Source organism: Oryza glaberrima, chromosome 4 (assembly GCF_000147395.1).
Source record: "Oryza glaberrima chromosome 4, OglaRS2, whole genome shotgun sequence".
NCBI lineage: Eukaryota > Viridiplantae > Streptophyta > Magnoliopsida > Poales > Poaceae > Oryza > Oryza glaberrima.
The window spans coordinates 13586387-13605149 of NC_068329.1; the positions used below are offsets into that span (position 1 = coordinate 13586387).

General features: G+C 39.5%; 1 protein-coding gene across 2 annotated transcripts; it reads right to left on the minus strand.

The window, feature by feature from the left end:
• Window positions 1–4142: 4142 nt before the first annotated feature.
• LOC127770451 (tau-cadinol synthase-like) lies at window positions 4143–8476 on the minus strand. Of its 2 annotated transcripts, none has more exons than XM_052296175.1 (7): window positions 8154–8476; window positions 7043–7301; window positions 6260–6641; window positions 5827–6045; window positions 5614–5749; window positions 5034–5279; window positions 4143–4503 (listed from the first exon to the last, which is right to left on the minus strand). In XM_052296175.1, the coding sequence occupies exons 1-7, from the start codon at window positions 8406–8408 to the stop codon at window positions 4213–4215; spliced, it is 1788 nt and encodes a 595-aa protein (XP_052152135.1). In that variant the 5' UTR covers window positions 8409–8476; the 3' UTR covers window positions 4143–4212. The 2 variants fall into 2 exon arrangements, with proteins under 2 accessions (XP_052152135.1, XP_052152134.1); XM_052296174.1 differs by having other exon boundaries at window positions 4143–4506.
• Between the last annotated feature and the right edge of the window lie 10287 nt (window positions 8477–18763).

Consider the following 18763-nt stretch of genomic DNA (forward strand, 5'->3'; position numbering starts at 1 on the left):
ATTTTAATTGTATTATTGTTAGATTTTTTTAAACAAAGTATACGGAATTTTTATTTTGATAGTAATAATATCTAATTCGGAACCCTTATTGGGATGATAGTCATATACGTTGCTTTCTTATGGCCTGACAAGAATTCTAAAACAATTAAGAGTATGACTCTCGTTCCAAGTTAGCATGTGAGCTTTTTTAAAAGATTTCTTATACGACTCCTTATGTATTTCCAAAAGCGAATGAACTTAAAAATTGACTAAAATACGAATAAGTATCAAAGTATTGACGGAAATATCTTCAATTTTTATAATAGTAGAGATTTAGGATACTAGAGAATATACATTATTGCAATATATAGGACGCCCAGATAGGGCTCCATGGTGCCTGGGCACCACTGACACATCTGCCGTTGGATCACATTCTCATCTAGTTGATCGGTACATGTATAATTGATTAACGGATTCACCCGTTAAGTACATTTGATTTGGAAATTGACAGCATGTGCATGCATGCAAAATATTTAGTAATGTCTTTAATACCTTGGTTTGGTAATTGACAGCGTGTGCATGCATGCAAAATATTTAGGAGTATCAATTTAGCGTCTTTAATACCTTTCCATAAACAGTTTACGGCCGGGATTTGGTTTCTAAATATTTGTCACCATAATCATGGATTTGCGGTTTATTTGGCAACAAATATAATGCGGTTTATTAGGGTATATATGGAAATCTAAGTATACTTCTACGATGTAGTATATATGGAAATGTTATCCTGCTGTTATTTTGAAAATAATTATATAAGGAAACCGAGGTACCCTAAGTACACCATGAACGCTGTAGTTGGAATATAAGTATATATGAAGGCTAAGTATATGGTATGCTTATGTACACCTAGCTAAATTAGTGCGTTTTGCACTTTCCAGATTCAGAAAATGTTTACTCATTTATGTAATGTAATGGCTATGTATACACGGGTTATTCTTTCTATATACTTAGCTAACTTGTTAAATTTAATATAAATTAATCCAAGTATATTTTTTGTATACCATGGTTTTAAGTATATCTAAATTTCAAATGTGTGTACTGTAGATTATTAGAATTTAAAACTCACCTACCTAGGCTAACAGTATATTATTTCCTAATTAAATTTGGAACCAAGTATATTTTAAGTCGTTACGTCCGGATGTAAAATTTAATATAAATAAATCCAAGTATATTTTTTGTACCATGGATTTTATGTATATCTAAAATTTAAATGTGTGTACTGTGTATTATTAGAATTTAAAACTCGCATACCTAGGCTGACAGTATATTATTTCCACCATGTTTTTCCAGATGTGCCGATTTAGATTAAATCCGATTTCTTTCCACCGTGTTTTAAATGCGCTTTTAGAAGTTTAATATCCTGAATTGAAAGAGTAGATCTCTTAAGTGAAGTCTGAGAGGAAACAAAATTTTGGTGAATTGGCTCATCCACATATCATAGGAGTTTAACATAATATAAATGAAGCATATGCTAATTAAAGTAAAAACGATCTATAAATATAGATGTAACTAGTTTATTATTACAGTACGATTGTGATTCATAAATGTAAAAACACAGAATGGCTGCTTATTTGACCGATGGCTGGTAATAGCCATATCACACCATCAGAGACTTGTTTTCCGGCTGGTACTTGCATGTTGCCTCATGTTTGCTATTCAGACGGTGGGCGAGTCTCATTTCTCATCACTAGGATGAGAAATTATCAACTTAGGAGCCTCCACCTCCCTCTTGACATCTTTATGGTCTGTATCTATCTCCTACGAAAAAAAAAACAAGTGGAAAATGTTAAGAGCAGGAGTGACAAATCTAGAACTGGTGCTGAACGTGAACCAAAAATATATTAAAATAAATTACGTGTGAATCATTGGGCTTCGTTTCATCGTCTATTAACATCTGCGCCTTTATGAGATATGCATTCTCCTCTTGAAGACCATACTCATTGACTAGGGCCGTCCAAGCATCTTCAAAATCACTTGCTGTGCGTGCATGATATAAGTTGTGTAGTTCTGACCTCGTACCAAATAATATGTGCCAACGGCTGCGTGGGTGATCATACTTCTGCAGTGACTGATCGATCTTCTCGCTCCGGGCACCAGTGTTCATCTTGTCCATAGCTACTGGCAATATAAGTATAAATTTCAGAATACTAAGAAGAAGTCAACATACATGAGAAGTACATATAAGTACAGATAAGTTGGAGCCATACCTGGAACACAAATAATTGATATGTCCACGTAAAAGAGACATTGCTACTGTTCACTGGATGTGCAAATCAAGATATTCGAACGGGCATGTTATATACCTAAAACAATCTAAATTGAACTGCATTTCAACAAAAAAATCTATAAATTTAGGTTCCAGGTGATTCATCATGTGCTCAGTTTAGTAGATAAAAAGAAGAGGAATGGCAAATCATCTATATATAACAGGGACTGTATGTGAATGTAAACTGTGTGAGTGATAAACACTGAGATCCATACCTTTCAGGTAATGCAGCTCGCTGGTGAATAATGTCTGTTCCGAAGCTCACGAACAACCAGCGACGGCAGCAAAAAGGCACATGGATGTCCGGTGCTGTAATGGCTTGACAAAAATGGTTGAGGAGGTCTGGTTTCCAGCAAGAGGCTCGTGGACGAACGTCGTCGGTGACGAAAACCACGGACGTCGGCCCTCTTCACGGCGTGGCGAGCAATCCTGGCGAGGTAACTCGGTGAAGACGATGTGGATAGCTAGCTCTTGGACCGTGAAACAGTGTGGCAAAGAAAAATCAAAAAAAGGAATACAGTAGCCGGTTATATGTGCATCTTGAAAATGGAATATAATCTTGAAAATAGATGGCAATAATCGCAATTAGTGGAATGGCGTCATTTTTCAAAAACAAATCATGATTCAATAGGTAAGTATCTGCATGCACACGTTGTATATATGGAAATGTGATATAGAAAATGGAAAGTGCTAATAATAATGTGTATGCATGATTAGAGGGCGCAAATTTGGAAATACATGCACGGTAAAAATGGAAATACCTGCATGCATGTTCTAAGGAAAGTATATGCATGCAACTCTTATCGGGTCAGACCCGTTAATGTGTGATAGTATCCTCTAGTGTGTTGCACGGATCTTAAAGCTTTTGGACGGTGGATGGCTATGGAGCCCAGGCACCATGGTGCCCCTAACAAATTTACTCTATATATATATACATATGTATATATATATATGTATATATGTATATATATATAGGATACCCATATGGGACTCCATGGTGTCTGGGCTCCAAGTTATAAAACACACAAATTCTCTTAAATTTTTAAAAATTTTCAAATTGTGAGTATATATCTAGGTATATGAATTTGATTCATATAAATACCTAACAGCAAAACAACTCAAACTCAACTTTATTTCACAATTCATTATTACATACCTAACGAATTATATGTTTGGATGTTATATACCTAGAACCAAAATCTAACAAAAAAAAAAGTTCAAACTCAGTTCAAACTTCTTTGAACTTGTTAGTAAAGAAGTTAATGTTCATATCTAAACATTTAAAAAAAATTTCATACTCATTCAAATTGGGTATATATTCAATTTGAATCTTGGAGCCCATACTCCATGTAGCACTAGTTAATTTACCTATATATATATGTATATATATATATATGTATATATATATATGTATATATAAATATGTGTACACACACATACATATATATATATATATATATATATATATATATAACTAATATAAATATTTGGATTTTTCCGGTCGTCACCCTATTTTTCGTCCCGTCAGTCCGTACGGACGTGTGTATTTTCATCCGTACGCACGCTTTTTTCCAATATTTTCGCTTTTTTTTATTTTTTTTTTGCGCACGCACGTTTTTCATCCGTACACGACTAGGAATCCAGATCCATCTCCTATTCCACTTTGCCCCAATCGCATACGCACGCTTTTTCATTCCGCATGCGACTAGGAACCCAGTTTGCCCAACGCTCCGTTTTTCCTTCCACTATTTTTAGCGCTCCCACACGCGATTTTATAGATTTCTCACATGGAGCAAAATACACAAATTACACAAATATGATTGCAGGCAAAACATACATATAGAAAAAATAGTATATATATATATCCCTCTAAAAGTAAAAAAAAGAAAATATTAGATAATACAGAATGTCTACATGGGAACAGGCTTGACAAAGAGACTCTTGATAATCTCCTCTAGATATGAGGAGAATGTGTATGCATCCTTCCTTTTGTCATAAATGAACATTATTGAAGCAGCCAAGTTCACAACTCGTTGCACTGCTGGGAGAATCTCAAGATGTTCATAGTAGGCCTGGTTCATGGTTCTCCATTCATCTTCTATTAATGAACTGAGTTTGGTGAGCGCAACCTCGCTTGAGACCTTGTGCTCGTTCATGTAGCATTCCACTGTGCTAGCGATATCCCCTTTATTCTTTCCGTGCTGCTGTATATGAAATATAATTTAAAGTATTCACTCACCAATAATTTAACAAAGTAAAAGTCATAAATCAGTTGTAGCATCTCATTTAAAGGAATCAAGTAGAATTGTATATAGTTATGTGTTGATCACTATCTTGTGTTTTTGTCAAAGTTTATTATTTCTCTGTACTCCCTTTATCCATAAATATAAGCACTTATGGAACAATACTAAGTCAAACCTTTTTAACTTTCATTGTTGATAAAAAGAATCAGAAAATCATAAAGATCAACCATGTAAGAATGATTTTATCAGATTTATCGTAAAACAAACTATCACAATATAAAACTCTCTTTGTACTTAAAATAATTTATGTTTATAGATATTATTGGTCAAAGTAGTATGTTAGAAACCATTTCAATGTTCTAAGTTGTTATATTTGTCGACGAAGGGAATAAGAAAAACATAGACAATAACCATGGTCGATCACATGTGGAGCAATCTTGTATGTTGGTTACATTAATGAGCAAGAGCTTAGTTTAATAAAGTTATACCTTAAATGCAGCAATGTCATTCATGAAACGCAATATTTTTGCACATGCTATTATTGTAGTACTGCTTGTTGTCCACTGGAATGCTTCCTTTGTTATTGTATCACCTCGGCCGACTGTAGTAGACACAGATACTAGTTGCATCGCAGAGGTCATGGTAGACAAAGCGACATGTTCTTGAAAGCTAGGCTTGTGATTCTGGTGTAACCATTCGGCTTCCTGAAGATAATAATGGGATAGCTTTTGGAACTGCACAAGAGTGAAGGAAATTAACCATACGCCGTGCATGGCGATATTGTCTCCATGATTTACTAACTCCATTTTTCTTGACTCAAATTTCTAGCATCAACATTTTAAAGATGGTCAATAATTAATTTGTAAAGAAATCCAATATTGAAATTATATCATTATATTTGTTGTTGTTAAAGTCATACTACTATAGTTCAATCATCATATCTTAGCGGAAAGTTATTAAAAAAACAATATTCAAATTTGAAAACTGAAGATGTGAAAAGTAAAAGAAAATGGGAAAGAAAGGGGTCCAAAGAAACATGTATATCAAAAATACATAACACTGATGTACCTCTTTCTTAGCATAAGCAACCCGGTACTTCTCATTCACTGCCACCTGATCCTCAAATTCTTTGAAATTATTCAACAATTTTCTGTAGAACTTTTTCAGGTACTCAGGTAGGAGAGAGATAGCACTCTCATCCCATCTGCAATGTTATTTTTTTTACAAAATATGTTAGTTAGGTAAGCATACATAAATTGGTTTAATAAACACTAAGCAAACCTTTGTATGGCTTCGTTTAACTTCCGGCTTTCATGGATGGTGGCATGGGCGTCATATGTGTCATCCATGATGACTATTAGTGCAATCAACTTGGCACAAATCATCCGTGTGAGTGCTAAGCCTTCTTCAAAGAATAGCATGTAAGACCATGTGTAGCTCTCCACCACACGATCCCTAAGGTAGCTTAGCCCTATATATCCATAAAGGTCTTTCCACCACCTAAAATAAAAGTATTTCAGGAGAATGCTTAGATAATATCTTCAAGATAAATGATGAGCAGTGCGCATAGTGTTACAGTAGAATTAATACCACCTTGATATAATATGTTTGAATGCAAGAAGCTTTATTAAGACTGGTAATAATGGATACATATTGTAATAATTGTTTAGTTCACCGGTGTGTGTGTATATATATATCATAGAAACACACGTACTCAGAAATAGCTTTCAGCTCCTTCAAGTGCAACCCCTGCAGAAGGTTAAAATCTAGTTTTGCAAGATCCAAAAGAATCGGAATATGCCTTTCCTCTTGTTGATACTCTGATATGTAGTACAATGCCTCTACTCTTTTGCAGGTCCTTGCTAGTGGTAAATGAAGCGCACGACTGACTTGATCAACTAAAGGGTGCTTCAGGTAATTGCCCTGCAGCAGCATTGATGTTAGATGATGCCTAGAAAAAGAGATAGCTTCTTCAAGTTCAGGCTCATCATGAACAAGGAGATAAGCTGCATTGTATAGACTTAATAAACCCCTTGGTTCATTAGCTACTTCATCGATGAACCTTCCATCATCACCCTTGAATTTGTTAAATGCATCTGCAAGGAAAAAATATATATTTAATTTATGATTAATGAACTAATTCAATTTTGGTTTTGTATGTGCATAAGGTGACTAACCTTTTCTTATACAGCACAGAAAAATTTGTTTTCTTAACCAGTTACTTTTTAGTTTGTTCAGCTGTTTGCTTTCACTCTGAAATAAATAATGGGGTTTTGCACTATAAACAAATATATGTTGGCTCAATAAACTATTGGAAAATATAATTTCTTTTAAGTGGATCACTAAAATTGTTGAATAAAAAAATAAAGTTTGTCCTATAGATATACAAAATTTTGGATACCTACAATTATTAAAAACTAAGTTTGGATTACCAGATCGCAGTGTGGGCATCAATCTGGTTTGGATGTTAATTATGTCAACTTTATAGATTATATACCTGGAGATACCCATAAGCCATGCTCCCTAAGCAAGCGAAACCGAAGAGCAACCTCATGAAGACTAGAGCTGGTAAATTCACTTCGGTGTATGTCTCTTAGTGTGTAGCTTATCTCATCTTTGAAGAGGTGACCAATTCCTAGATGTTGGACCGCATCCACTAAGTTCATCTTTGCAACCACATCACTGGAAGTCTGAAACAGCATGCGGACATTCTCTTTGAGCTTATCGGCCCTCCATCTCATCCATTCCTCTGACCTCTGCAACATGCATAGTTTGGATTGATGTCTGTATGTGTGTGTGTATATATATATATAGTAGTGCTTATTTGTCAAAAGCATTATGAAATTATAGCAGAAAACTTTGGTCTTGTTTGGATGACCTCAATATGGGCCTATTCCCACATATATTTTCCTAAAACTAAAATCTTGACTCACATATATATGCATGAGCTGGGATTTTGGTTTATCCTAACAATGCATAGTTTGGTCTATGCATGAAAAACGGAGCAGCTCAACAATGAGTAGTGCTTATCCTAACAATGAGTAGTGCATAGTTTGAAACTAAGTTTTCAAGTTAGTGTATAGTTTCCGGTGGCAGTGTCACTTCGTTTTTGCGTACTGGACGAATTAGTTCCCAACTGCCACTGCCGAACATAGCTCAACAATGTGTTCTTTTTTTGAAAACTAATTTTCAAGTTAGTTTTAGCTACAACTTAACTAATCATGCGATAATAAGTTGTTCCGTTTTCCATGCCGAAGGGTTAGGCTCCCAACCGGCACAAACGAACGCAGCCCATGAATATATATGTGAGTCGAGGATTTATGTTTTAGGAAAATATATGTGGAAATAGGCCCATATATATTGAGGACGTCATCCAAACGAGACCAAAGTTTTCTGCTATAATTTCATAATGCTTTTGACAAATAAGCACTACTATAATAGTGAGGTTCGCTATTGATCCAGTACTCAACAGACCATATGAATAAAATAGTTTAGACCCATTAACAGACAATGTTAACATAATAGCATAATAATAACAAACTATTATAGAGCATAATAACATATATATAGCTATAGTAATAGAACAAACTATGTTTCTATATGCATACCTGAAGTGGTTGTGGTCCATAGTTGATAAAAAAGTCTCCCCATACCGAGGGCTCATAGCTGAACACCTTCTCATGAGCAATACCGTCGTCGGAAGAGATAGACGCACTCAGGTCCTGAGCCACCCGGACCATGGCCCGAGAGCCGGGCCTAATGGTGGATGGGTTCAGAGCAATCTTCGCCATGTTAGGTCCTATATGGGCGGGCAAAAACCCAGGTCTTGGTGCGCCGACCATGGTGGAAGTCATATGCTGCATATGTTGTTGATCAGTGTATCGATCAGTGGTGCTCGCTGGATATGGTTTTCAACTTTCAAGCTCAGTTGTTAGGGAACGTGAACAGCAGCATACTTTATATATATAGGAGTATAACATGCATACGGACAAGCTAATACCTTATCCAGGGGGGAAAAAACAACTGTATTGGGTCCAAATTCAAAAAAACAACTGTATTGGGTCCAAATTCCTGAACTCAACCATATGCATGCATGGGAGACTAGTCGCTCATGTCGCTGTCCCTCTCGCTCTAGCGAGACGTCGGCAGTCTGATCCGAACGATCCACCAGCCCGAAGAAAGGTACAGTAGTAGGCGTCCAGGCACTTACAAGATATTTATGGGTTGCTAGCACCGTATCAGATTTTTCGAGGCGGAGGTCATAAGTAGCCCACCTGTGATAATTCATATATTTTCACAGGCGAACGGTATAAGGCAGACGGACCTCTTAAATGATCCATCTGGAAAAATTAATTTTCGCTGATGGACAGCTAGCTCCACCCCGGTTTACATTTTTTTAGGTGGGTATTTGGCTCCGAGGATCATACCCGTCTAAAAAAGAAAAAGACCACATGTCGCGAAAATGTTTTTTCTAGTAGTGAGGTAAGAAAAATCCTCTGATTTAGAGTGTGAATCTGAGCCGCGTTGGATCTAAAATAGGTACGTCGGATATATATCTCCTAATCTCCTATTATAGGGGGAAAACAGCTTATTGAACATGGATAAAATCAATCCAGGCGGTTGTGCCGGTTGTATGCTTGCACCGGTAATTCGGGTGGATATGCACACATTCATACGTCTGTCAGAAACATCGTATCCGTACGTATATTACAGGTCCAATCCAATCTAGGCTACTTGTGCCATGTATACATTCATGCAATTCGTATACACTTATAATTCATACGTCTGTCAGATTGACACCGCTGATTTTTTTTAAACATGTTTGACCGTTTATTTTATTAAAAAAATAAGATGAATGGTCAAACATATTAAAAAAAAGTAAACGGTGTTAAACATTTCGAAAAGGAGGGAGTATATGAAAAGATTTTTCTGAAGATAGTGACGGTGGCTGTCCGTACGTGCAAGTGTGAGACAAGGATCTAAATCTCGGCTCTTGCCGACGGCCGGTTAGCGTTCATGAATGCATCCTTGACCCGTAAGGCCGTAAGCCGATGTTATCTGCTAGAAAATTTTAAGTTCAAATTTAAAATCTAGATTTTTAATTGAAACCATCTAGAAAGTTTTGTGATTATACGGCAGAAGCACACGCACACAAAACATAGCACAGGCAACACCACTCACACCTCCACGAATGTATCTCCTAACACGTGCTCTATGAGAAGTGTTTACACCCAAATTTAGCACCTAGGAGTAAAATAGAAAAAATTACCAAAGTTTGGAAGTCTGCCGGTTTCCTTCAAGTGGGCCGGTCTGACCGCCATGTGTTGGCCGGTCAGACCGCCGGTTGAGGGCCGGTCATAACGGCGGTGTGTGGCCGGTCTGACCAGCAGGGTCCGAGTCCGAGTGTGTTTCGTCGGGTCTCGAAGTCCACATGCCGCCGGTCTGACCGGCTACCCCAGGCAGTCTGACCGGCCTTGTATGGCCGATCTGACCGGTTCTGGACAGAGTGCTGGGGAGCACGCCGCAATTGATTTAGAGGCCGAATTAATTATAAATTCGGACATTTGTGCCCAGGAAACAGAAGAAGATTAGAGGATTCCTTTGATTCGATATTTGAAAGATCTTACACTTAAGGTTGATCGGAAAATTCGGCAGCAAGCGTTCAAATACACATTGCTTGATGAAGATTTATATCGCCAAAATATAGATGGAGTTGTTGAAGTGCTTAGATGAAGATCAATCTAAAGTGGCTATGGGAGAGGTGCATGAAGGAATTTGTGGAACTCATCAATCGACCCACAAGATGAATTGGTTACTTAGGAGAGCGGAGTTCTATTGGCCGAGGATGATTGAAGATTGTTTCAAATAATATAGGGGATGCGAAGCTTGTCAACGGTTCGGCAATGTTCAATTGGCACCCGCCACCGTGTTGAACCCTATCATCAAACCATGGTCGTTCCGAGGTTGGACTTTGGATTTCATTGGTCAAATTTATCCTTCGTCATCAAAGGGGCATAGGTTCGTGCTAGTTGCTATGGATTACTTCACCAAGTGGGCCGAAGTCGTGCCACTCAAGAATATGACTTATACGGAGGTAATTGACTTTATTTTGAAGTATATTATCCATAGATTTGGTATCCCGCAAACATTAACTACGGATCAAGGCGCTTATTTTATGTCTAAGGAAGTGAAGAGTTTTGTTGAATCTTATGGTATTAAATTGTTGAGTTCTTCTCCTTACTATGCTCAGGCTAATGGACAAGCCGAGTCGAGTAATAAGACATTGTTGAAGCTAGTGAAAAAGAAGATTGAGGAACACCCAAAGAGGTGGCATGAGGTGCTTTCCGAGGCATTGTGGGCGCATAGGATATCTAAACATGGTGCCACCAAAGTCACTCCTTTTAAGTTGGTTTACGGTCAAGAAGCCGTTTTACCGGTTGAGGTAAATCTTGGTTCTCTTCATTATATCAAGAAAGATGATTTGTCAAGTGAAGATTACAAGACATTGATGGGAGACAACCTTAATGAAGTCATCGACAAGCGCTTGAAGGCTTTGGAAGAAATAGAGAAAGAGAAGAAGAGGGTGGCCAAGGCGTACAACAAAAGGGTGAAAGCAAAGTTGTTTCAAGTTGGAGACTTGGTTTGGAAGACAATTTTTCCTTTGGGTAATCAATGCAGGGAGTTCGGTAAGTGGTCTCCTAGTTGGGAAGGTCCTTATCGAGTATGCGGCATTGTTCGAGGGAACGCGTATTTTTTGGAGACACTTCAAGGGGAGCATTTTCAGCGAGCAATCAACGGGAAATACTTGAAGAAATACTTCCCGAGCGTTTGGCAAGACGCTTAGGAGGTACAATGGCCGGTAATTGGATTATCGCCCTAAGACTAAAAACATGTTCTATGCTTTTAGATTCACGTTGTTCATCAAAAAGGCAGGGGGCATGTGTTTACACCCAAATTTGGCACCTAGGAGTAAAATAGGAAATCTTGCCAAAGTTTGGAAGTCTGCCGGTTTCCTCCGAGTGGGCCGGTCTGACCACCATATGTTGGCCGGTCAAACCGCCGGTTGAGGGCCGGTCAGACCGGCGGTGTGTGGCCGGTCTGACCAGCAGGGTCCGAGTCCGAGTGTGTTTCATCGGGTCTCGAAGTTTCCTTGCTCGGGAAAGCATGTTTTGGGTTTCCTTTGGATTCTATCCCGATTTGGACGTGGAGGAGGGCCTGTAAAGGGCAAGACCAACCCCTATATAAGGGACATGGCCGGTTTAATTGTAACTAATCAATCTATAATCAATCAATCGAATCATTTTTCATATTGCTTTAGTTTTTGCTTTAGTTCGTCCATCTTTGTCGATTTCCGCTGTAAATCGTCCGCCGCCGCTGCGAGAGTGCGACACCTCTTTGTAGGTTTGTCCTGAAAACCTTCCGTTTTGCTCACAAGACGGATAATTATCTAGAATCAGCTCCACTAGCCCGTTTAGTTATCAAAACCCATCTTGGTTTAGCTTTTTGCTAGATCGAGGTGGTTGGCGACTCTAGGATCACCGCAAGGCATTAGGTGCTACGATCATGCTTGTCAACTTGTCACAAAAAGTTGCCAACAAGAAGGAATCCAGCGGTATCCATCATAAACATGATTAGGATCATTATAAATATTGTGAACCAGTGGAGTAATACGTGGAATAGTAGAAAGAACAGGAGTGATATGTGTATTAGAAACTTGATAATGGTGGCTTGGCTCGCCCCTGGCATATTGTGTCGTGTGATTTGGCGCTCCATCCCAAAATATTTGATGTACAGGGACTTTACTAGTACTTCCTTTATCCCAAATAAATCCAACTCTAACGATAAATCTGGACACACATAGTAGATTCAACCCTCCTATCGAATAAGAAACTCACAGCAGCCTCTAGCATATTATTGAAAGTTGCGGTTATAGATTGATCTACGGAACTCACTACAAGTAGCTAAATAAGGAAGGGGTATGCTATCGAGATTTACCTCATCGAAGACGATTCGGGTAGAGGACTGGTACTTCATGAAATCCCTTGACAAGTCTTCAAGTAGCTTGCAAGGACCACCTCCTCCAACTCCTTTTGTTTCTCTAGCTCTTGGCACTGCTCCTTGGATAAATCCTCCATGGTGATGAGCATGATGTTTCTTGAATCAACCTCGTTGTTCTTGGCCATGGTCTTGATGTCGTTGTTCCCCAGCATAGTCGCTATCGTGTTGGCAACGTATTTTGTCACGTCGCCAATCAAGATGAAAACACCTAATGCATTGCGGTGATGGGTTTTGTAAGTCAAAATCGGCTCTGCTAGCCAGTTTAGATGAATAGGGATAAACATCCGTCTCCTAGGTGGAACGGAAGGTTTTGGGACAAACCTACAAAGGGGCATTCACACTCTCGTGGCGAGGATGGACGACTTTCAGCGAAAACCGACGAAGATGGACAAAAATTAGGCTAGAAGTAGGCAAAAATAGATGCGATATGGAAAAGTGATTCAATTGGCTAATTGTGTTGGAAGTGATTGGTGCTGAATTGAACTGGCCTTGGCCCTTATAAAGGGGCTGGTCATGCCTTCTACATGGTCTCCTCTATGTCTTACTTGGGGTAGAAACCAATTACAACTCAGAAATTACCTTCCTAAGCTAGGAAACCCGAGACCCGACAAAATTCGACTGATAGTCGAACTCAGCTGGTTTGACTGGCCATATGTTGCCGATCATACTTATTCCCAAGGTATCGTATTTATATTTTTGTAGGCAAGGCGGCGGTATAAAGATATAGTTATACATCATTAATTAATCTATAATTAACTCACCATAGTCAAAACTGAGGTCAGGATAAATATGACTAATGGGTAGAGTGACACATAGGGGATTCATTTCTAATTAATTAGTATAGTGGAAAAGGGTATAAGAAAACTATGATGCAATTGTACTTCTATATTAATCAAGTTTTGTCTATACTTAACACATACATGCTTACAAGGCTAGAACTTAGTTCTAGGCACCCTGATACTATCGAGAGATCCATTTACGTACTCTTACGTCATACCCAGATGTGACGCAATACAAAGGATGGACATGACTGTTTTCACCAGCTACCCACCTCACTTTTCATGGGGCATACCCGCATCCAACAGCATCTATTTAACCCAAGCACCATGCTTATGCTAGTATATAATATCACTAACTCCCCCGGGACTCCCATCCTTCGTATGGACAAGTTAGAGCAGAGCAACCCATCAAGGTCATTTGACCGTTATCATAGCATAGATTGACCAGCCTAATCAAGTGAAGCACGTAAATGAAGTACATCATATTTATAAAGCATATAACTACTAAAGCAGTATATGAATTATGAACACAAGAATATTAAGAAGATAATTCTATAAATTCAATTATAGTCTTACAAGAAAAGTAAAATACTAAAGACTAATCAGAATCTCCGAGAAAACTATAAGACCGAAGATACTCTAATCCTATTTCTACTAATACTATAGAAAATAAAATGTAGAGTAGAGAGAATAGCTCCTTGAGGTGTGTGTTGTGAAATGAGAAGCTCTCCTATATTTATAACCTTGTAATGACGGTTGTAGAGGTCGGTGTAGCTGTAACTGTCATTGGAAGTCCATCAGGTGTGTCCACGTGTAAGGTGGCGATGAGGGGAGCCGCGGGTGGTTCAGCCGACCCCTAGGCCCCACCTCTCACCACCGACTTTAACCCGTGACTGCCATGTGGGTCCCTATGGCAGTTAAATGATGGTTTGGTTCCACTTTAAGTTTGTTTGAGCTGAACTGTGGACCCATCAATCCGTATGCTTGCACGTTATTTGCCAGAGATGTATTTCTTTGCATGCCAGCTTCATTTCTTCTTCACTTTGATGTTTATTCTTTGTCTACATGTTAATTCTCCAAGTATAGTGGAACTACATTATTTATTATTCTCGTAAGAAATGCTAGTTCTCCTTTTATTTATTATGATAGTTGACGGTCGAAATTGGTATTTAATGACCATCAACACCCCACACCACTGGTTAGACCAGCCCTAAGGCCGCGGTTAGACCGGCCCGTGAAGGAAACCAGTTTTTTCTCATGTTTGGCCATATTTCTCTATTTTCGTCTTAGGTGCTAAATTTAGGTGTTAACATGTTTGTCATTTTTTAGAATGAGAAAAAATAGCATGTGGAGAGTTAGAATACGTATATATCACGTACCAGTTGGTATAACTATATGAATAGAAAACATAACGTTCTCAATAGATAACAGAACCTGTGTTTTTCCCAGTTAAATGAAAGATACTTATGCATGTACACACTACTACAGACACACCAACAAATAATAAGAAAATCTAAGAAATGCCATTGACAAGCACCCAATTACAAGAAATGCTATCGATAAGTGCGAGTTTCTTGAAGTGTCACCGTACAAATGATTTTGTCCTAAAAATGGCATCGCCGTTAGGGTTCCATCCATTCCGCATCGTTAAACATTATTCATCCTATAGCACTTAATAGAGGGTTGCTAACGGAACCCTAACGGCGATGCTATTTTTGAGATAAAGTCATTTGTACGATGGCATTTCTTGCAATTGGGTGCTTGTCAATGATATTTCTTGAATTTTCTCACGAATAAATCCCTTAACACATACTCCCTCCGTCCAAAGAAAAAGCAAATTCTGTAGTTTTAATTTGATAAAAAAAAAACTCCAACTTCTATCTTCTTACGTACTCTCCCGCACACGAACCGAGAAAATTTTTATCCCTTAAATTACCCCTTACCAACTCCCTACTATGGTTGCATTGGGATTCTAGAAATCCACTTTTTTGACAGAGGGATCACAAAAAGAGATGAAATTGATAAATAAAAAGCCAGTAGCAAGTTTAAATCCTTGATCTCAAAGTACACCGATGTGTACTTTTATATTTAATAATAGATAAACAACAAGTGAATATATACAGCAAAAGTTACCAACGAGCATACATAGATTGTAGATTATTGAAACGTATTATATTTTAAAAATTACAACAAAACCAAAGTGACAGCTAGCAACCAAACCACATGAAAGAACAACAATGATGACTCCTCCAAGGAGAGCACGACGTTTAGGGCGTCTTCGTTGCCCTTCTGACCAATGGGTATTGGATTTTTATATGAAGTCTCCACGCAGCACGAAAACACCGCAGCGATGCCTCGAAGGAGGATATCAGCGGTGTAAGGTAGGGCGATAACCCTGGTTCACCGTGCCCACCGCACATAAAATGTTGCCACTGACCCGGCTTGCACGATCACCACCGACAGGACTACTCCAAAGCCTTCTCTCTTCGCACCGAGAAAAGATACCAACCGGCACACGCCTCATCATGGCCCACACCACAGGTAGCCGAGCATGAGAGAAGGGGAGAGGTGGTGCGGATCTAGTCCATCCTGTCGCAAGCGTCCCCTATCGGCGCATGCCAAACTGTCGCCGCTCAAGTCATCTTTGACTCCCCATCGACGTCCCATTAGATCTAGCCATCCGCGCCACTCTCACTGCCCCCAGATAGCCGCCTCTACGCGCCAACGCTGCACCATCGTCGTTTCCATCCTGACTCGGTTGCCGTTATTGCAACCGCTCCTCCAAGCTCCTATTACTAGTATGCCACTCCGACAGTTTCCACCACCGCCAATGGGATGCCCTGTCAGATCCTGGGCCTGGGCGTTGCCCTTTGCACCCTTGGCAGTGGTACAAATGTCATGCGCCGGCACTGCACCCGCCAGCCCAGCTGCCACTTGCTAACGCCAAATCTAACCACTGCAACCTCTACCACCACTGTCCTAAGCCGTCGAAAGGGGATTGAATTGAAAGAGCGCCCCCCATCACCACCGTCCTTGCATTCACTTGGAACTTCGGCAGCAGCGAGGGCAAGGAAGGGAGGCAGGGTGCATGTCGGTTCAGCTAGGTTTAGATGGTTTGCACCAAAACATGACCCATTTGTACTTGAGAGTTTTATGATACATATGCCATAAAACCTAGGGTTCTCTAAAATCTACTCGATAGGACATATGCATTAGCCAAATGTTTGAGTCCAAATCTCATTTAAAACTGAAAAGAAAATTACCAACGCAGATCGATTTCGAATCAAAAAATTGTATTCAAAATTTGTGCCATAAAAAAAGCCAACGACTAGCCGGTTACAAGTTTTTTCCGGTATCTTAATAGGTGAAAGCACCAGGGGCGGAGCTAACATTGTTGGATTGGGGTCCTAGGCAGTGTTCACCTAGTCGCTAAACGCTAGTCGGACGGCAACCTACTGACTAGCGACTAGGCTGATTAGGCGGCGACTAGACGGATTAGGCGACTTAGACGCTTTTTCTATTTCTTTCACACAAAAATACTGCTTCTAGACATTCGGTACTCAGTAAATATAGGCATTTAGGCAAATAGCATAAATCATAGCTAAGTTCAGAAATCATCGAGTCAATACAACGCATTGACACTGCACACGAAGCATTGGGTTTAGTACAAATCTATAGGAATAGCGAACACATCAGTATAACCAATGTACATGCACATCATAATTCATAAATCATAACTTTATAGATCTGAGAGGCTAGAGCTATGAGAGAGGAAGAAAAATTTATCTGGAATTGGAAGAACAGAGGATGTGAGGTGGTGGAGGGGCGCCTGATCCCCTGATGGCCTGATCTAGGGTTGGCGTAGGTTGCTTGAGTGGTTCCATGCTTGACTGCTTCAATCGGTGTGTTTGCCACCTTCCATTGACGGCAAGGATGAAGGATGAGAGGGAGAGCAGGAGCAGCAGAGGAGGAGAGGGAAGAACGTAGCGGCGCGGTGGAAGATCGATGGGTGCGGCGACGGAGCCGTCTCTCGTGGCGGTGTGAAAAAGGAGGTAGGCAGGGGTTGCGCTCTCTCTCCAGGCTCTCAAATAAGGCAACCTAAATCCCCTTCTATACCAAGTCGGCCCCGCGTGGCGCTTCTAAATTTTATCGTGCCAAAATTTTGATTTCTATTGCCTAGTCGCTGCCTAGACGCACTGTCCCGTTGTCTAATTGCGCCCAAGCACCGTCCTGTCCAGGCTATCCAGGTCGCCTAGGACCGACTAGGACCGTCTAGACGGTAAATCGACTAATTCACTGCCTAGAGTGTAAACTAGACAAATTGTCGCTGACTAGCGATTAATCACCGTCCAGACGGGCTAGGTGGCCGTTTAGGCGAACATTGGTCCTAGGACACCGACGACCGGAGCTAAATTCCACTTGATAAATATGGTGTAGTTGAATGTGACCCCGGTAAAATTGTTGATATGACCCCAGCCCATCTGTTTATCTTGCATGAGCACAGCCACTAATTAAAATCTTTGTGATTAGCCGGCTGGTTTGCAAGCCCATTGGCCTGATTGCCCACGTGAACTACACAAGGCCCTTAAGCCAACAGATCCATTTGAAATAAAAGGATGATTTTTACTAAAAGTATATGCAGCTTGTAAGGTCCGATGTTCCTTTCAACACAAATTCAGGTAACGAAATTAGAAACCGATCTGTTGTTCACAGTTCATATGAATATCTTCTTCAAATAGTACTCCATATCTTTTAACTTTTCCGTTTTTACTAAATTGACAGGAAGCAAACTTGTAATGGAGCCGTACTTTCCTCTCAATATTTTACATATGCATTATTAGATGCTACTCCCTCCTCTGTCCAGATTCAATACTAGCACGTATCTCATCCAACCAAAATCCTTTTTATATTTTTAGATGGAGAGAGCACATGCGAGTGTTAAGATGTGATTCATAGGGCATATGTTATTTTTTCTTGGTAAAATTTGGCCCATGTCCGGTTCATAGGGTTTGCTGGCTAGTAAAAATCGTTGGTTTTTGGGTAACTTCGTAAAAAAAAATTAAACTCATAAACTATTTATGATTTTTTCATCAACTCTGTAATGAAAAGCATTCTAAAACTAGCGAATTGACAAAAACCAAAAGGTTTTCATGGTTTTTTTATCGGTATTTTGCAAATGCTCTTTCACAGTGACCCCGGCGTCTTTTTTGTCTGGCTCGCGCCCCTGGAAAGCACCAAGGTATCTCAAAGTGAAATGACCCAAATCATTTAAAATAGCAAGGATCGTTGCATCCAAATGGTAAAAAAACACACCGTTGGATACCATTGAACCAATGAGGAGGCTCACATGATCTATGAGAGTAGAATCCATTTGGAGCAAT